General features: G+C 42.8%; 2 protein-coding genes across 2 annotated transcripts in view; one reads left to right on the forward strand and one right to left on the reverse strand.

Annotated features, from left to right (window-relative positions):
* Window positions 1-1,317, forward strand: part of LOC310927317 (vasoactive intestinal polypeptide receptor 1-like) — a gene marked incomplete at both ends in the record, with an annotated part of 33,044 nt that extends 31,727 nt beyond the window's left edge. Inside the window, 2 exons of the mRNA XM_083889611.1 lie at window positions 292-333; window positions 1,171-1,317. Coding sequence (XP_083745737.1) covers window positions 292-333; window positions 1,171-1,317 — 189 coding nt within the window. The remainder of the gene's footprint in view (window positions 1-291; window positions 334-1,170) is intronic.
* Window positions 1,318-14,639: 13,322 nt separating this feature from the next.
* adcyap1r1a (adenylate cyclase activating polypeptide 1a (pituitary) receptor type I) overlaps window positions 14,640-21,139 on the reverse strand; it is a gene marked incomplete at both ends in the record, with an annotated part of 32,326 nt that continues 25,826 nt past the window's right edge. The window contains 4 exons of the mRNA XM_083889920.1: window positions 14,640-14,843; window positions 17,178-17,219; window positions 17,833-17,962; window positions 19,529-19,612. Of these exons, the coding sequence (XP_083746046.1) occupies window positions 14,640-14,843; window positions 17,178-17,219; window positions 17,833-17,962; window positions 19,529-19,612 (460 nt within the window). The remainder of the gene's footprint in view (window positions 14,844-17,177; window positions 17,220-17,832; window positions 17,963-19,528; window positions 19,613-21,139) is intronic.

Genomic DNA, 21,139 nt, shown 5'->3' on the forward strand with positions numbered 1-21,139 from the left:
ACTATTTGTAACCTCCCCCTTAAACTCCTCCCCTGTGAATACAAGTGATCCTCCCACCTTCATGGTCACACGGCAGTGACATTGTTAACAAGCAATGTGTACGTTTTTACGAAAAGGAATAAAACATAATATTTCCACTTCCCCGGTTTCAATGATCACACGGATTATGAGATTCATCTTCAAAAATCACATTTATCTTTTAAAGAAACTGTTTTATTATCTCATAAAAAATGCCATTATCTTTAGGCTAAACATATTCTTTTTAAATTCCTGTCTCTTGTTGTGTTGCAGGGGTTTGTAGTGGCACTCCTTTACTGTTTCATGAATGGAGAGGTAGGTAAATATTTACCACAGCTGCCTTAAGGAAGCAACATGTTTATCTGCTGAGCATTTCTAGAGGCAAAATTTTTCTTTTTTTTATTATGTGGACAAAGAAATAAACTGCAGTGCCTCAACAAGAAGCACTGCAGTTTATATACATACGGTATCAACCTGCTTCTCCATGCATTGTACACAGAGGTGCAGCTTGTGAACAGGCAAGGCAACTGCTTGGGGCCCCGAGCTGATAGGGGGCCCCCTCGGAGCCTGAGGGCTGTTTTTAGTAATGTGAAGTGACCAGCTGCCTCCCTGTCCCCCTTAAAAAACAATGGGCGATTTGCAATGACATCTCACGTTAACCTGTGTCAAGTTATCGTTCTGCAAGTTGGAAAATGAAGAGGATTATTTACAGTGTAATGCATATCTTTTTTACTCAGTTTATATATGTTTTTTTCAGTTATTTACAGTATTTTATTGTTCTTTATATTGATATTGTTTTACAATGTGGGTTCTTTACAGTGTAATGTATTTTTTTTTACTAAGTTTATATAGTTTTAAAAAAAGCTATTTACAGTATTTTATTGTTCTTTACATTTATAGTTTCACTTTTTAATTACAACAAAAAAAAATATTTTGAACTCATTTTTCGTTGGTGTCAGATTATTAATAACATAATGCAGATGAACACTGGTTGGAAGGGCCCCCTGGGAATTTTTGGTTAGGGCCCCTAGAGACTCTAGAATCGCCTCTGGTTGTACAGAACGGCTGTCTCTCCACTCACAAAAAAATGATGTGTTATATTTAAATGTTGTAAGCCTGATTTGATATTGTTTCACGTGTCTTGATCTGCAGGTCCAGACAGAGCTGAGGAGGTGGTTGTGGAAGTGTCACAATCAAAATCACCTGGTTCCAGGCAAAAGGAGCATCACTCAGGTCTCAACCCGAGCTCACAGAGGGCTTGGGCGGCCTCCTTCCAGTGGCAACATCTCTTCTGTATGATTTAAGAGACCATCCAAATGCAGGGGGTAAAAAAAAAGCTTTTGTAAGATTATAAAGGAAATAAAAAAAGACAATCCTCAAGCTGAACCTGCTGATGATACTGTGTGAAAACATGGAACTGTAACAGACACTGTGGACTGACTCGAGAAATGTGTCTGGATGTAGTTTATCAGGGTTTGTCCAAAGCTCCTGCCACTGTAACGGTGTTGGTACATAAAGACGGTACTTTTTTGGTGAGCATGATGTCATGGGGACACGTTGGAGAAATGTGACCACTGTTGAAACAGCAGAAACAATTTCATGTTTACAGTTTGGACAAAATGGGTTTGAAATTAACAAATGATTCTACAGAGGCGGTTGGTGAAAAAAAACAACTCAGCTTACTCATGTGAAATGAGGTTGATTTATCGTAACAGGAGTAGTTTTCTCATTTCATTGCAGATACTGTATGTGTACGACTGTGTTTACTGAACGTGCTATTTAAGTTTTGTGCAGCAATTCACCTGCTGCCGGAGACAAAGATCCACATGAACATAAGCTTGATCTGTTTATATCTTTATACATGTATGTTGGATGTGACAGTTAATTGGTACAATATGTGTTACACTTATCTTATTTTTTGTTTCTTTGTCTGCTTTGATGAGCCATTATTGAAACAGATTTGTAAATATTTATGACATTATTGTCACTGTATAATTTACTGTTTCATTCTGTTGCAAGTATGTTGCACTAGGCAGGTGGCACGCTGGGTCAGAGGGTAGTATTTCTGCCTCTGAGCAGGTCAATTCAGGGTTCAATCTTGAGGCCTAGCTTGGACTTTACTGTGTGGTGTTTGCCTGTCAGTATTCCTCTGGAAAGCTCCTGCTTACTCGCACAGTCCAAAGACATGCAGGGCATTTTTAACTGACACTATCACAATATAGTTACAGTACATAATGTGTTTACTAAAAAGACAGATTTTAAATTTACAATCAATTGTTAACCTTGTGACATGATGATGTTTTGTTTTTTTTATAAATCAGGTTTGTGACAAGACGACTTTGCATTTTACCCCGCATTTTATTATTGTTATGGTGAGACTTAAAGGGACACTGTGTAGTATTTATGGGTTTATATAACCCAAAACCCACTTTTTTATACATATTATGTGCTCCTGCATTGTCTAGTCATTGTATAATGGTTTTTGTTTCATTTTCGTAGTGTTTCAAAAAGTCATGTAAAATAACATGGTCGTGGGCCGTGGTTGCATAGCCACTGTTAGCAGCGAGACGCCATGTTTCTACCGGAGCCTGTAAGGACAAACGCGAGAGAACAAAACAAGCGTCTCTTTACTTGTAGCGGAAGTCCCGCCTCCACTCTCTCCGCTTCGTCTGCTACGGCCGCGGTAGCTCGCCCTCTCCCTCACCTCACGAACCTCATCTGCTGACACGGAGAAAGACGACGAGGACGTCATTTGACCAGCTGCGGATACCGTAGCGCTCAGGGAAGGGAGGGGGTGAGCAGATTTTGTAAATTTCAGCCTCTCCTCTAGATGGCACTATAAACTACTTACTTCACCTTTAATGCCATGTAAATTAATGTGTGGAGCAGTTTTACATTCGGAAATGTTCAGTGTGTTTACTAAATTACTAAATCATTAAACACTATATTATGAAAGTCCTCAGTAAATAACAAATACCAGAACATGTTTATTTAAATATTTAGTCTAACTAAAACTGGACTTATGTTTCACATGCCAACTTGTACATTTAGATTACCCTAAACATTGCCAATGACTAAAACGAAAGTTACGAATGTAACTACGGTTCTATGAATCCTGGATGACCGCCAGAGGCGGTGCTTAAAGCACTGGATATCTCCACCTCGCGCATGCGCATTTCGAGTACCTAATATCAACATAGTCACTTGTGACCCTCCCCGTGACACCGGGAAGGCTATAACTTCCGGTGTCATCGGAGGCTCAGTTCCCAGAATCTTCTCGCGAGAACACAAGGATTCTGAGTGACTGGACGCTCTGGCGGTCATCCAGGATTCATAGAACCGTAGTTACATTCGTAACTTTCGTTCTATTTCATCCTTACTGACCGCCAGAGGCGGTGCTTAAAGCACTGGATGACTCATACCAACAAGGTCACAAAGAATCCGACACCCACCTCACTCATCAGAGACAGTAGAGCTCAGACGCAGGATCACATCCATCGGATGGGGAGCAGCGACGTTGACACGATAAAACCGTGCAAATGTGCCAGGCGACGTCCATGATGCCGCAGCACAGATTGACTCCAAGGGCACCCCTCTCAGCGCCGCCCATGATGTAGAGACACTTCTAGTGGAGTGGCACCTCACCCCGGATGGCGGGGGGCAGCCACTGGCCTTATAGGCTTGCATGATGGCATCGACAACCCAGTGGGACAGCCTCTGTTTGGAAAGTGCACAACCTCTGTTAGGGCCACTATGACACACAAACAGCTGCTCCGACCGCCGTATACCGGCCGTAGCAGCAACATAAGCCTCTAGTGCCCGGACCGGGCATAGCAGCTCCGACCTACCCTCCTCAGACAGGGAGCCAAAGCGTGCGAGCTGAATAGGCTGGTTGAGATGCGTACGTGAAAGCACCTTGGGCAGGAACGCCACATTCGGCCACAGGACCACACCTGAACCATCAGGGTTCCATCGCAGGCAGGTATCAGCCACTGACAGGGCATGTAACTCCCCGACCCTCTTTGCGGAGGTAATGGCGAGCAGAAAAGCAGCCTTCATAGAAAGCCATTTCAGCTCCACTTGGGTCAGAGGCTCAAAGGGAGGTGACCGCATGGCCTCCAGCACCAGGGGCAAGTCCCATGCTGGAGCCCTCAGGGTCCTTGGAGGACGCAGCCTCAGTGTCCCTTTAAGGAAGAGGGACACCAGTCTGTGGCACCCTACTGTAGAACCCTCGACCATTTCATGTCTGGAAGAAATAGCAGCTGTATAGACTCTCAAAGTGGAATGAGAACGACCACGATCCAGCAGAGACTGCAGAAACTCAAGAACAGTCGCCACAGAGCAACGCACTGGGTCTTCTGTCTTATCCCTGCACCAGTCAGAGAACAGCTTCCACCTGTTCTCATACTGAACCCGGGTAGATGGGGCCCTGGCGTTCAGAATAGTACCCCTGACTCCCACAGTACATTCCCTCAGTAGAGGGTCGGGCCCTGAAGCGGCCAAACCCAGAGCTGGAGGCGACCGGGATCCGGATGCCAAATCTGACCCCGCCGCTGCGAAAGGAGGTCCTTCCTGCAGGGGAGGCGCCATGGGGAGCTGCAGCAGAGGCTGCGCAGCAGTGGAAACCAGAGTCTCCCTGGCCAAAAGGGGGCCACCAGAAGGAGTCTGTGGCCCTGCAAAAGCACCCGCTGGAGCGTAGGAAGAATCAGGGGCAGTGGCGGGAAAGCATACAGTGGTCTCTGCGGCCAATCGTGAGCCAAAGCGTCCTGGCCGAGGGGGCTGGTCACCTCCATCCAGGAGAACCAGAGGGGGCAATGTGCCGACTCCGCCGAGGCGAAGAGGTCCACTTCCGCCCTGCCAAAAAGACCCCATATCATCTCCACCACCTGCGGGTGGAGCTGCCACTCCCCCGGTGGGAGCTTTTGTCGTGACAGAAAATCTGCGACCTGGTTCTGTTCCCCCGGAATGAAGACTGCTCGCAAACTGGCCAGGCGGGGATATGCCCAAGTCAACAGGCTCCGAGATAGCCGGAGTAGTTGTGCAGACCGGGTGCCCCCCTGGTGGTTGATCTGGGCAACTGTGGACCTGTTGTCCGATCGAACAAGCACATGTTTGCCTTCCAGTTGAGGCAGAAAGTGAACGAGTGCCAGTTGCACAGCTTGGAGCTCCAGTGTATTGATGTGCATGTGGTGCTGGGCCGGCCACCGACCCTGGACAGTCCTGCCCTGCCACACCGCGCCCCACCCCGAGAGGCAGGCGTCGGTTGTGACCACCTCCCGGCGGGATGGAATAGTTCCCATCGGTACGCCCATAGACAGAAACTCCCTCTGTCCCCATGGGGACAGAGAGAGGAGGCACCGCCGAGACACCCTGACCTTCCGGTAACCGTGCCACTTGGGGTCCAAGTGGAGGTTGTTCAGCCACATTTGAAGAGGGCGCAGAGACAGCAAGCCCAAGGGAACGACAGACGAAGCAGCGGTCAGCTTTCCCAAGAGCCGGAGGAACTGAATAAACGGCACCATCCTGCCAACCCTGAAGAGGGGGAGGCGGAGGAGGATATCGTCCACACGCCGAGGTGCCAGAGAGGCCACCATGGCTACCGAGTCCAGAACCATCCCCAAGTATATGACCCGTTGGGATGGGTCCAGGCTGCTTTTTTGAAAATTCACGTTCAGGCCCAGCCGGCCCACGTGCATAATTAGCCGGGCTGTATCCTGAGCCACCTGGGGTCGGGACGGTGCGCATACCAGCCAGTCGTCCAAATACGGCAGGACCTTCATGCCCTGCTTCTGCAGGGGTGCCAGAGCTGCTGCTACAACCCTGGTGAAAACTCTCGGGGAAAGGGAGAGACCAAAGGGAAGTACCCTGAACTGAAAATGCTGTCCGCGGAAGGCAAACCTGAGGAAGTGCCGGTGGTGCAATGCAATTGGGACATGGAAGTATGCGTCCCTCAGGTCGACAGTGGTGAACCACTCTCCCCTGGCAACCACACGAAGCGTGTCTGACACAGTCAGCATATGAAAAGGCAGAACCTTCAGGAACCTGTTGAGTCCCCTCAGGTCGAGAATGGGACGGAATCCGCCATCTTTCTTCGCCACAAGAAAGTACCTTGAGTAGAGCCCCCCGGGACGTAGCAGAGGGTCCACTGGTTCGATTGCGCCCTTGGCCAGGAGGGCAGACAACTCCTGACTTAGAGCTAAGGCCTTCGCCGGGTCGCTGACAACAGTCATATTGACCCGGCCGAAGGCTAGGGGCCGGCGTCGGAACTGCAATTCGTACCCCCGGGTCAAGGTGGAAACCACCCACGGGTCTGAAGTACAGGCAGCCCAGTAACTGAGCTGCTGATGGGAAAAACATCCGACGGCCGGCCCCGCACCCCTAGCGCCTGCCCCCCCGGCCTCCGGAGGCTCTGGGGGGACGGCGGATAGGCTGCGGCGCACGAGGCTGCCAAGACGGCAGGCGCTCAGGGGCCCGAAACCCGTCAGCAGGTTGCTGAGCAGGCCGCTGAGCAGGCCGCTGAGACCTCCGTAGGCCACCAGCAGGTGGCTGAGAGTGCTGCCGGGGAACAGCAGCGGGACCCTAGACCTGCTAGGAGTGGAGACTCTTCTGCGAAGGCCAGAAAGCCGCTGCCTGGTCTGCGTGGCCTGGGCCGCCCTCTCCAGTGCTTCCAAGGCAGCTGGGCCAAAAAGATCCCCTGGTTCCACTGGCACAGCACGAAGAACCTTCCTACATGATTCAGACAGGGGCGACTGAGCAAGCCAAACCTGGCGGCGAGTCTGGACAAGAGTGGACATTGTCCGTCCTAACTCTCTCGACATGAAAGCGAATGCCTGTAAAGAGGCATCGCTTAGACTCTGCAGTGAAGGATCCACTTGAGCCTGTTGCAGAGAGGTTGACAGGCTCAGCAGTAGATGGGAGAGGGAGTTCCCAATACGACCCATACGTGCTGCCGCATCATAGGCCTTCGAAAGAAGGTCGTCTGTGACCCTGCACTGTGGTCGGGGACATCTGGCATCCGGCCTCAAGGCCTCATCAGGAGCCAAAATGAGGGAGGCAATGGCTGGCTCAACGGACGGCATACGCCCCAGCCCAACCTGTGCTGCATCCTGCATGGCGGCTAAGGTTCGGCCATCTGAGGTTAAATGAGAAAGTGCCCTCGTGTCCCTCCAACAGGCATGAAGCTCCTTCAGGTATTCCCCTGAAGAAGGAACAGTGAAAGTGGTCGGGGCAGGGTTGCGCCTGAAGAAGGCGCTAGCCTGCGCCGAGTCAGTCTGCGGAACGTCAAGCTGTAGGCGAGCAAGAGCCATACGCATGATGGCCCCCATGGAAGTGTCTGCTGTCCCCTGCAGAGAGCTCTGAACAGAAGAGCAAGAGGCCTCCCCCAATGTGCGGGAGGCATCGTCCTCTGTAACAGCCTCATGGAAGAGACCGGATGAAGCGGCCAGTGATAAGGCATCATCAATCATAGGCGCATTCTCCGAGGGAGGGCCAGGCTGTAGCCCAGCCAGCACCCCAGTAGTCCCAGGCTGAAGGGCCAGGAGGAGCGACTTCATCTGCTCCATGTCAGCCGCCAAACCGTCCACCTTGGAGGACAGCCCGCCCCTCCCCTTTTTCTTGGGGGGGGCACCTACCACCGCAGCTCCCTCACGCCGACGCCGAGAACGGTCGGGTTGATGTGGGGGGAGACCGGTTAAGGTGGAAGGGTCGTGAGTCATCGCCCGCTCCATCTCCGCCACCCTAGCCACCTTTAGCCCCCAGGGCAGGAGGCCACAGTTCATGCAGGCGCTTTCAGTGAGGCCCTCCCTCAAATGCTCGAGACCGAGGCAAGGAGGGCAGTGGTCGTGACCGTCCTCGGGAACAAGAGGAGCCGCACAGGCGACACAAGGATGGGCCATCAAGAAGGCAGCCGAAGCAGCGTTGCTGGGAATGGGAGCGAACACACTGCCTACATGCAAACGCTGTCGCCAACAGAATATAACCAGGTTATAGCGTTACCGGGAGCGGGAACGAAAACACTACCGTCACCGGTATGGTCAAATAAATAAATAACGCGGTAGCCTAGCACCGCTAACGCAAATCAATATCTGCAACGAGTACTGGGAGCGGGAGCGAACACACTGCCTTCACCAGCAATCGGAGGTGACAAGTACAGTAAACAGGCGGAGCGCACATGCTGCCGCAAACAGAAATGACAGATTATAGCGTTACCGGGAGCGGGAGCGAAAACACTACTATCACCGGTAAGGTACAGACAAATAAATAATCAAAGCGGTAGTCTTAAACCGCTAATCTTCTGCAAAATCAATAACGCTACAAGCGCTGGGAGCGGGAGCGAACACACTGCCCTCACCAGCAATCGGAGGTGACAAAGTATAGAAACAGGCGGAGCGCAAACGCTGCCGCCAGCAGAAATAACAAATTATAGCGTTACCGGGAGCGGGAGCGAAAACACTACTATCACCGGTAAGGTAAAGACCAATTAAATAATTGAAGCGGTAGTATTAAACCGCTAACGCAAAATCAAAATGCTATGAGCGCTGGGAGCGGGCGAGCGAATACACCGCCGTCACCAATAACTACGGCGATAAAGCATTTCAATCAGGCCGAGCGTGAGCGCTGCTGCCAATAGAAACAATAAATGATAGCGTTACTGGAGGCGGGAGCGAGAACACTACCGTCCCAGTAAGATACACAGAGCGGTGTTTTAGAACCGAGCAAGCTAACGGCTAACACACCAACTCGATAACCCAAACATTGAGAGCAATGAGGACAGCGAACGCTGGGAGAGGGCGCGAACACGCTGCCTTCGCCAACAAACACCGACACAGACCTGCTACTCTCTTCTGTCGTCAGGTTTCAGATGATCAGCTGGCCACAGCCTCTGGAGGACGGGTTCCCCGCGGCTCCGACTGTCGTCGCGAAGCTGCACGCGGCCAGCTGTAAACGAAGTTTTTCCTTTTTTTTTTCTCAGCACAAAGTGCAAGACGGTACATGCGCAGCGAGAAGATTAAAGGAACTGAGCCTCCGATGACACCGGAAGTTATAGCCTTCCCGGTGTCACGGGGAGGGTCACAAGTGACTATGTTGATATTAGGTACTCGAAATGCGCATGCGCGAGGTGGAGATATCCAGTGCTTTAAGCACCGCCTCTGGCGGTCAGTAAGGATGAAATAGAACTTAAACCACACAGATCCATTTTATTTGGTTTCCTGTAATTATGCTGTCCTCCAGGACCCAAATGTGACAGGATGTCAGTGAATATAATACACAAACATTTTCATTCAGCTTCTCCCTTTAGGGGTCGCTACATGATCATCTGCCTGATAGATATTGGTCTTGTTTAACAATAAAAATAAAAACTATTGACACTAAACACTAGACTCTCCCAAGATCTGAAAAATTGTTATTTTGGACCATAATAATGACAGATAACCAGAGTCTTGTGAGAAGTGCCAGTACGCAAATTCAGGGCTTCAGAGTGGGACCAATTTGGTCAGATATGCATTATTTGGAAATGTTTTATTTTGCTTTATGTTTGAGTTTGATAATGTTTTAGTTTGATAATGTTTTAGTTCATGTTTTAAATGTTGCCAAATAAAAGTGTCAGTACTCAAAACAGAATTAAGAAGTGTCGGTACTGCACTCTGGACAGTACCACTTCAAGCACTGGAAATGTTTGAATAAAACATTTTCATGTCAGTGAACATGAGGTTACATCCACTAGCTGCATTATCTCAGCTGAGCTTAGCTTAGCATAAAGGAAGACTCATGTCAAAAGGTAATAAAGGCCTGTCACTAAATAGCCAATATGTCATATGTAATTAATCTTGAAATATGTCCAGTTGCATCAAATTGCCTGCCACATTTATTTTGACAGCACGGTACTTGGTAGTTAGCTGCTAGCTTGCATTCCATAATTACGATTATATAATTTATAATTTTTCCTTAAAAAAAAAAAACACATTTGTAAATTAACAAACTTTTAACAACCAATAACCACATTCACTATGACCAAAATAAAATGCACGTATAAGTGGTCTTAACATGATTTTAGATTTTGCCTCATAAGGGCCTATCGTTAATCTTCAGAAGACACTTTTTTGTGCACTGCGACTGTATCATAGCTGATTCTCACCGAAATGTTTGAACAACAAGATACATCAAAGACAAATCATTATTTTCGTACGAAGGAGTATTAGGGCCAACCAAAAAAAAAAAAAGAGCCAAAAAAAAAAAAAAAAGAGCCGAGGCTTGTAAATGTAAAAAACTGCAGAGGCTTGACCACGTACCACAAGCTATTTCATTTTGTATGAATGCGGCCACCTCCTTCAAGTTTGTATGGTTTATCCTCCTGAACAAACCAAGTTTCTGACACAGTCTCTTCATCGTCCTAATACTTATCACACACCGTGTTTATGAGCCAAAAGAGAGAGAATTTCCTTATTATTATAGCCGATTCTGAAATACTGCTTAATCGACGCGTCTGTAGAGGCAGCCATGGCCAATTAATTAATTTTTATGCCTGACTTCTTTTTTCGTTGCCCGATTTTTTTATTTTATATGTGCTGGATTTTTTTTTGTGCGGGATTTTTTTCAAAGAAAGTCTAATTGGTGCATTCCTGGATTAATTTAAGTACTGTATGTGTTCCTATAGTGGGAGCTGAAGAAGATTTTTCAGTTATGGTAATGCTTGATAAGGAACGTAAAGGCTAACATAATACAAACACTATGCAACCTCATTAGGCACAACGCAAATCAAATACGCCTCGTAAAGAGATTCCAGCGTGGCTAACAGTCACAAAACAGCTAGCTACGCTAATGCTAATCGTAGCCTCAAAGCAAAGTTAGCCGCAAAATAGTAGCATGCTAATGCCTAATAAATTTGCTCTATTTGGTGAATGGACACCGACTTCGTCGTTTCAGTATAACGTCATATTCTGTGTTGAATAGGATAACTCAATAAAATGATTTGGAATTGCAAAATGAATCACACTCCTCATCAAATACAACTTACCACAGATAGATTTATTTTGTTTTCAAATATACACAAACTGAGACATGAATGTTAGACACCATCTTAACACATGACACACTGCCACAGGTGCAACAAACAAATGAAATAGAATTTTTTTTTCACATTCAAGTTAGCTTACTTATACCCTCGTGAATACTGATCATGACGTACAAGTGTGCACAGAAAACAATCTCTCCAACCATTAAGCACACTCACACGTACACACACACACACACACACACACACACACACTCTGAAATCTGGTACATAAATATCTACAAAAACACGGTCACAAACATTACAGGTCTTCATCAAGAGGTGCACCTGTGTGCCAAAAATATACAAACACGAGGAATTATATATGATCAAGAAAGGACATCATTTGTACACCATGGCAAAGTCATAGCAGGCAACATTTAAGAGCAGCTGAGCAACAACGGTACATTCAAAAATTAATTTTTGCCATCAAAACCTTTACTCGAACACAATATGGAATAAATAAACTGGCAAAACAGGCAAAAGGGCCATAGAAAAGGCATCTATACACAGAGATACGCCCCACAGCAATTAGTCACATTTAGAAACAAACGTTAAGCAGTTTGGGAAATATGCTTCTTCACTTCACAGTTATAGCTGTCTGAGCTTTAATTAAATCAATTAAAACCTAATTAGGTCTAAAATATTTATTATATATTTTTTTCTATATGATTTAAGTAATGTAAATATTAAGGAAACCAGAAGATTTAAGTCAGACAAAGGATGTGAATAAGCATAATTTCCATAAATGCCAAACAATTGCTTAAAAGAAAACATGTCAATGGCTTCTTTGACACTCATGTAAAAGCATATTGCAAAACCCACAAAGCTTACAGTTGTACTGTTAAATTGTGCGCAACACTGTTGAAAAATGAAACACATTTCTCAACAAAGACTTCAAATTCTTCCAAAGCTGTTTTCTTTAAAAAGAAATCGAGACATGGCTTCTTTTTCAAAAATACATATGACCATAATTGGTGTGGAGAAATACCACAAACATAGATACTAACCACGTGGCATCTACTGTAATCAAAAGAAACAACACACACACTAAAATATGGCAAACCATTGCTGCTATTGAAAGTAAATAAAATCCCAACGCTGTGCCGACACCTTGTGGTTAGCAAAAGCACAGCACAGACATGGTCACATACAGAGTCTTACTCTCTACTCTTCTTTTTCTCACAGACAGTAACAGCTTTGAGACATGGTCGTTTCCATCTGAGCTGATTCAGACTCAGAGTGACGGCTGGTGATACAAGACGTAAGCAGCAGCAAAGTGTTTTTGTCCAAACGCAGCTGAGAGCATACATTTAACAGCTGCTTTCTCTCACTCGTGTGTATGTTCAATTTTGCTTTTTTTTTGTTTCAATAATACACGTGTTTCCCTTTCTTTACATCCTATTCAGCTTTGGACAGATATTTCTGCTCCGTGTTATGTTTCCTTGAAGACAGAAATGAGAAACCGTGGCACAAATCTCTCACTTTATGGCACTACATTTATAGCACTTTCATGAGGGAAAGTGAACGGCAATGAAATTGCACGAGCCACACAATTATTACACAGTGAAAAACATGTGTACTGTACATTTAAATCATCTCAGATAATACTGTTTCATGGAAAATAAATATACATCCTTATAGTATGTTTAACAATATCACCAATGCATTGTTTAAAGTGACTACATTCTTAATGACGGTACAAAAAAATAAATATGTTCAGGAAATATGGCGGGGAACAGGAAAAACCCTCCTGCACACATGAACTCTTATTTCATAGTTTCCACACACGTGCAGTTATTGTTTGTTAGCTTGGAAAAGAAAGAAAACAAGAACAAAAAAACTAGACAACACAGCGATTGTCAAGAGCTGTCATATTAAAGCATATTTGTGTTGTCTGTTACAGCGTGAACTTCAGTGTTAGAAGCCGTGTATGTATTTTGACTTAAGTGCTAAATAGAGACTGACCTGTAGTTTTTTATTGAACATTTTAATTAGATAATACAGTAAAACTAAGCAAGGATTTCATATCAGGTGTAAAAAATGATAAATGGAGCAAATTATTATTATTATAATTTTTTTCCTCTAATGCATCCTCAATAAAAATGCGTCTGCTGTGTACATTCAGGAAATATAATATGACTAAACCTACACTTTTAATTTGCTATAAATAAAAGTGATAGCTATTTGTGACTAACTAGGCACTTTGGAATATGAGTCGGAGACAGGTTTGTCTCAAAATTAAAAATAGAGGTGCGGGTTAATATGGCACGGTGTCATCTTTAATAGCGTGATGAGGGTTTGATTTCCACTGCCTACAATAAAGTACTGCACATATAAATTCATGGTGTTATGAGAAGCTATGGATAACGGCATCCACATAATGGCACTGTGAAGGGTTTATGTTCATAGTTGGCAAAAGAATATGTCTGATGTGCGTGTGAGAAGGAAACCAAAGACATCTGCAGCGATAAAGCGCCGTTTTTCTGTGAATTTCACTTTGTTTTAAACACATTTTAAAATCCCCCTCGAATGCAATGTCACACTCACTTTATACACAGACGACTCACTTTATACGGGAGGTGAAAACTTAAGCAAATAATGATTTAACCTTCTTAACTCGATTTTTATTTAAAATGTAAATATTTTTAGGAGCCTGAAGAAGTGAAAGTATCTACTGTTTCACAAGAATAAAACAAACAATAATTTACATTAGAATTTCATTTGTCTTGTGTCTTCATGTTTGACTTCTACATGATTTCATTTGGCACCTTGTTCCTTTACATACAGACTGCAGGTGTATTTTTTTAATCATTAAATTATTATCTAATATAAAGAAGTAGTAAGGAGGAGAGTTGGCAGGATACTCTGGGTCTTTGGGATATGTGATGAAATCTACAGATTTGGGCTCCAGTTCCCTTTGTTTGAAAAGGACATCACGATACCGTGTTACGCAAAAAGAAAGACATTTTGATCTCAACACGAAAAAAGGAGCTATTTACAAAGTCCATGAGTTGCTGTTGCTGTTTTGTTATTATAATAATTCTTTTTTTTTTTCTCTGAAATATCTCTTTTGACATACTTTGTACTTATGGCTGATTGTAGAAAAATGTTCAAATTCAAGATGAAACATTTAGACTGTGAGCATTTTGTACAGGCAAGGCTATCATTTGGTTGATATTGAACTTTGGACTGTAATGAGATCAGATCCAATCTGGCAAACAAGTTTGGCACTTTGAGTCACATTTATTTTACACCAACAGCCAAACATGATCCCCTCCTTTTTTCACAACTTGTAGCATTTTCTTGGCACAAAGTCTACATTAATATTATTCATCAATCAATAAATAAAGAGGGTTCCATCTACCATACTTGTATATTGGTAGAACATTCATATTACTAATATCTGATTCGAATTTGAGTTGTTAGAAAATACTCTCGGTAATACTTCATTACTTTAATGCCAAACTACAAAATATACAAGGTGAGGGGTCACTTTGGTCTGTTTTGGTTGGTCAGGATGTACATTAGTGGAACGGCACCTTGAAGTTGACTCCAGCCAATCAGACGCTCAGGTTGGGAGGCTGATGTTGGCGTTCTCTGCCAGCGGGCTGGACACACGGATCTGGGAGCTGCTCTTGCTGAGAATGGACAGCTGAGTCCCGCCGTTCACTCCACTGCTGGCCAACGAAGGATGCCTCTGCTGCTTCAGGTCCACAGCAAAGTATCGGTTGACTGTCCAGCTGCGCCATTTCCTCTTGATCTCTGACTGCACCTTCAGGGAGAAACTTCACAAGGTCATTTTTAATGTACTTTAAGCTGTGCCGGCTCCATGAACATGTACAGTCCACTGTACTTTGGCAGGGAACACTGATCATGGACATTATGTGTTCAACAGCGTGGGTTTATCTGAAAGTTTGTCCTTCTGTTAGCAACTTCACCTCAGTATGTTCCCTTTAGTTGAGGTAAGAATTTACCTACTGATCAGTGTACTAATGTAACAAAGTACAAATACTTTGTTATTTATGTTTCTAGCAATTTTTACTTTTACTTTTACATTTCCTAATTAAATTGTGTACTTTTAGAATAGTTGGTAAATGGTCTGTAGCAATGTGGGATTAATGTCTTGCAAAAAGGACACATGAGCATATAGACTAGTGGAGCCAGGAATCTAACCCGCAACCTTCCAGTTGACAACTCACTGTACCACTGAGCTATTGTTGCTCCTCACTTTTTACATTTACTTCTAAAACTTAATTACATTTTATATTAGAAAATGACTTTTCATATACTTAAAGGTCCCATATTATGCAAAATCAACTTTTGAATCATTTAAATCCTAATATTTGGGACTCTGGAGGCCCTATCAGTCGGCAAAGTGTGGAAAAAAGATGACTCACTCATGTTTTGTGGTCCTCCTCAGTCTAAGTAAAGGAGAAAAAACATGTGATGCTGACTTCCGCACTCATTGGGACGTCACAATTTGCTAAATTCCTGGAATTGTCCGGTTTGTCCCTAAAAAGAGTGCTGGCGTGGGCAATGGTATCCAAAAAAATGCAAAGTCTGCGCAAAGTTCTATTCTTGGCTCCACAGTGCAGCACAGAGTTCTACACAAACTTCCAGCCTCAGAGGATTTATCTGTCCAGGATACATGTTATATATGACGGCAATGTGCCTGCTAGAGCCTGCAAATGATCACTTTTCCAAATGCTAACTGCATTGTTAGCTCCCAGTAGCCTCTGTGGCTGATGTCATTTCCTATCCCTTAAGTTTTGTTTTACTTTTTTTAAGGTGGACCTAAAGAGATACTACTAAACAGAGTGTTCTGAACAGGGCTGTTTTGGCAGGGTGATTGAACTGCTGTGGTGCTTCATCTTTATAGTATTTTGACCAAAGCATGTCAGAGACATGTTCATCAGGACACCAGGGAACTAGTTTAACTTGGAGAAATAGCATATAATTTGAGACCTTTAAATTCAATAAATGTCATACTTTAAGACTTTTATTAAAGTAATATTATAAAAAGTGACTTCAACTTCTGTCAAAGTCATTTTATGTGAACATACACTACCAGTCAAAAGTTTGGACACATCAGTCAAAAGTTTGACTGGTAGCGTACTTCGTCACAGCCCATTTGGGCTGAGACTATTTGTTAGTTGCTATTACACTAGATGGCAGCAATGAGGCAGGAATCGTCATTAAGTCCACTTTGTGTCAATGTGCCTCTAACAAGAATTGTGACTTTTTGTACCCCACAAAAAATGAAAGAGGAGTGGGACCATTATTTGCCTCTGTGTCATGTTTTGTAATTGTTGTAGTTTATATTTCCAGTAAGGACGACATATTTGTGCTCAGATGTTCTCTGCTGATGTGGGACATTTGTTTGAATTAACACGAGCAAGGCCTGAGGGAAAAGTCAACATATAAATCACATGAGATGAATTGAAGTTGAAAAACTCACAGACTTTTATGTTGTGTTGCCAGTGTGAGAATGTTTCCTGAACTATGAACTGAAACTGCAGCATCACTGCCATCTAGTGTATAACCATAGAAATGCTCTGAAAATGCTTGTGAGGGTCCATTCTGCAGGGCAGCGGGGTCAAACTAACTTACAGAGGGGGTTCGCTTTTAGATTAAATCAATAAACAAATCAGGCATAAAAAAAAAGAAGGAAATGAAGATGTCAGAGATTGTGTGTAGATTCATTTTACATCGTTTATATTGTGAACTATTTATTGTTCCATACCAAAATCATGTGAGCTATCATCAGAAATATTGTTATTTTAATATCTTTTTCTGAAAAAGTTGGGGGCTGAGTATCTTTAAAGCCTCCTCTGGTTCAGACTCAATGTTTTCAAAGTCCACATTTACTTTTATGCACCAGGAAAGACATAAGTTTGACACGTGCTGTCAGGTTTTGTGGATTTTATGTGATAGTCACTGTCATGCTTGTCAAAATAACTTGATCGGTTCCTAAATAATTGGCTCCACTTCTGTTCTTGCTTATAGTTGAACTCCATATTGTAAACACCTGTTTGTGATGTGAGCCAATACAGACATACATTAGTGAATGAAGTTAATTCACAGGGACAAAATCTCAAAATCTTACCTCTCCGTTGAGGAAACAGTAGAGGACAGCTACTACAAAGCCCTGAGAGGAGAATGTGACAGAAGACAAAAGATTATCTGGAGATGCTCCTTCCTATTTAAAATGTTACAGACATAACTTATAGCTACAGACAAAATAAAACTATTTGCATATTAAATTGTGGCAGAAGGAAACTGCTGAGGTATTTATCATTTGTTGCTGCAAAAAATCAATACATTTTCCAAGCTGCGTTGATAAATGACAAAAAGGGACAATAAACGAGCAAAAAGAAAATGACAATAAAAAATGTCCAAATCAATCAATCGATAAATGTTTTCAACTTTTTTGGAGCAGAGAATGAATAAGTGCTTGAAATATAAAGTTTATTTGCATAATGCATAAACATTAAATAAATTAAACTTTTGTTCTATTATAATAATAATTCTCCTTACTTTATTGCTGAGACAAAATGTAGACATATTCATTGATTCCAGTGAACACTTTAAAGGACAAATGCTGTCTTCTGGGGGTATTATGTGTTCATATTGCTGCATGGCTGTATATCGTGATGTTTAATTGTGATTCAAATGACTAAATATAACTACTCTTTGTATCCTGTATCGTCAGACGATTGCGTTCTGATTCATGATCTGAGAGTAGCTCTGTGCGTGAATACCTGGAAGGATCCCAGTCCCAGTTCAAAAACCAGCCTCTCCCTCTTGCTGACGTCTTCAGGAGAGAAGGCGAACACAGTGTAGTGAATGCCAAACAGAGGGATGAGCAGGAGGGTGGAGCGAGCCAGACGCCTGCGTGCACACATACAGGTAACACATGACGCAGATGAGAGTCAAACGCAAATCAAAGTCATTCAAGTAACTTTCTCTGCTTGTGAGGATGTGATGTAAGAACAGACACACTGATGTAAAACCACGACACAGTTTCTGCCTATTATTGTGACCTTTTGTGTCTTTTGAACACAGAGTTTAGTCAAATAACACAATAATATATTTTTTTAAATAAATTCAAATTCACACCTTTAGACCTTCATTTCAACATTTCTGTTTTGCTTTAAGTTATTTTCATTTATTGCTTTGTTCTCAATGTCACAAAAATCTCATGAAAAGAAATAAACAAGCAATACATGCCAGAACAGCATATAACAGATTGTTAGTAGTAGTAGTAGTAATGAACAAACAAAAAAAACATATAAAGAACTCCAAGGTATGATTGGTAATACATTCATTCATTATGATATAACATATAAGCACTGTCCTATCATAAAATCTGACTTAAGTACCAGAATCCAAAAAACACACGCAAAAAAACTGCACTGAACCTTTACTGGAGTTCAATCTACACATTTATGTTTCAGTGCAACAGAGAGTAACCATTAACTTATGTTGGTTTGAATCTTTTAATTGAGATTTGATGACAGTAATAAATAAATAAATGACCCTTCAAAACCACTCAAAACAATAGTCTGTATATGTATAGTCACACATATAGACAGAAATGTACAAAGAACACACAACAGATGGTACTTTACAATTAAAGACACAAAGGTGCCACACAGTGTTATTGGACAGTGCAGTTCAACGATGGTCACAGACACTTCAGGAATGTGTGAAAAAAGCGTGAAAAATAGATCGAATTGCGGATGAATTACACAACTTACATTAAACTTAAATCACACAAGACATGGAATGAAAAGGGTTGTGTGTGGATGTGAGGAAGGCAGGGCTATCTATCTATCTATCTATCTATCTATCTATCTATCTATCTATCTATCTATCTATCTATCTATCTATCTATCTATCTATCTATCTATCTATCTATCTATCTATCTATCTATCTATCTATCTATCTATCTATCTGTCTGTCTGTCTGTCTATCTATAAACTTTCAACTTTATCTATCTATAAAGCAAGTTGCGCCTGTGTGTCTGTCTGTGACGGGCATATCTCACTGACCGTTAGTCAGATTTCCCTAAGACTTTGGATATGGGTTGAGCATGGCCCGATGGTGTGCATCCTTGATGTTCAAGGAATTTTAATTTTCACAGATTTATCATGCTGCACTTTCACTGATGTATCATTCTACACCAGGAAGGCAGTGGCTCATCAGCAGCAGCTGCGCTGTCTGGAGCGGGGAGGTGGGAGTGGCCCAGCTGAGCTGTCCTCATGGTGGGTGAGACATTTTCACACGCTTAACATGTATATGTTTGTGCAAGAGAGAGAGAATGCATCTGTGAGTCCAGCCATAAAAAAATAATACTGAAGTAAAACACACACACATATTAACAAGTGCGGTCAACACAGACAGACACACGTCCAAGAACAAACACACTTGCGCGCACACACGCACACACTTACAGCGTGATGGTGGATAACTCTGACATCCTGCACGAATGCTGAACAGCCTGTGTGGGCTCACTGAAGCATTTCTGAGCACAGCTGCTACACAGCACAAAGACAACACAACAGTACAACAAAGACAGTGTCTTTAGGGACACAGACACACACAGTCTCACACACACACACACACCTTCACGGTCGGTCACGCACTCGCACATCCAAGCAACAGATGAGAGTTACATTCTCCGCAGGGCCTTTAAAAGACACTATCCTGTGGGAGCAGAGTAGCAGTGATGTCTGGATACACTACAACTCCATAATGAGGCTCAAGCTTCCTGCCAACAGGTACTGGCCTACAAATGACTCTGTTCTGAAAAGAGTTCATGAAAGTTACTAAAGATAATAAAATTGACAATATAGCTGTTATTTATATAGTTATTTCTCCTGTTCATTGGACATTTATAGACAATGTCCAACGATCCAGTAGTCCACTTTTAGTGGAGTCTATGGTGTCAAAGTTTGAGTGTGTTTTCTTCTTATTGACCAAAAAAATCCCAAACCAACAATATGCTTTATACAAGGAAGAAAAGTCATACTATAAATACTATAAGTGTGAGTTTGCATAACATTAATGACTTGAAACGGGGCTAGTTTCACAAAATATTTGTGGTATCAACTGGGTGTCAAACTTACACTCTGCCATTTAATTAAAAAAAATAAAATAAAAAATAATGATTTGATATCAAATTTGGCTACCTAAGGAAGCACATTAGCAGACTGTGTCTTATTCAGTAGCTGCCTGTAAGCAACTGGTCTGTTGTCTGTGTTGTGTTTTGAGAAGCTGGAAAAGTAGAATTCGACCATATTGTGTCATTTTGTTTGATGAAACTGAATAAAAATTGGTATCGAAAAAAGTAATCTATTAAGATTGATCCCTTATTGCAAAGCTTTAATCAATACGCAGTCCTATACATACATCTTAAGTAAAAACCCTCGACAGGTTTCCCATGACATAATTATAGATGCATGTTTTATATAATGATGTAATTAGCACTCATTTGTCTACAGGTAGGAACCTTTCTCGTCTAGTCAGAATCTTAAAAGAAAACAAATTTTTAACCTCTGATGGTTGAAGTGTACGAAGGATGTCATGGAAACTATACTTAGTTAACGAACACCAAGCGACTTTGATTAACCCTACGCGTTAATTATCAGTGCTTCACTTTAGTTAGTCAAGTGGCTTCCACTGTTTGCTGGGCCTTTACACCATCTGTGACCCAGCCCATGTGAGTGATTACTGTATCTCTCAATCTAGTCCTCAAACCTGTTCATAGGGTAAAATGTTTACAACAAATACATTTAAATTACACTCAGTCATTTCCCCCAAACAGCTGTGCAACAAAATTTTTACAAACACTAGGTACTAACAAGCATTTACAGTGTTACAAACAAATCACCTTGTATAAGAGCGTGGCTCGGTGATGTCTCACCAATACAGTATTTGCAACTTGAACGCATAACCAGCACAGGCATTATAAAATAATAAAATAATAAAAGAAAGATATTGTTGGATTTGGTTTTTTAATGGTATTTGTTGACAATTAGAAAAATATAGAATATCACCGTACA

This window comes from Microchirus variegatus (genome assembly GCF_963457635.1).
Source record: "Microchirus variegatus genome assembly, chromosome: 5".
NCBI lineage: Eukaryota > Metazoa > Chordata > Actinopteri > Pleuronectiformes > Soleidae > Microchirus > Microchirus variegatus.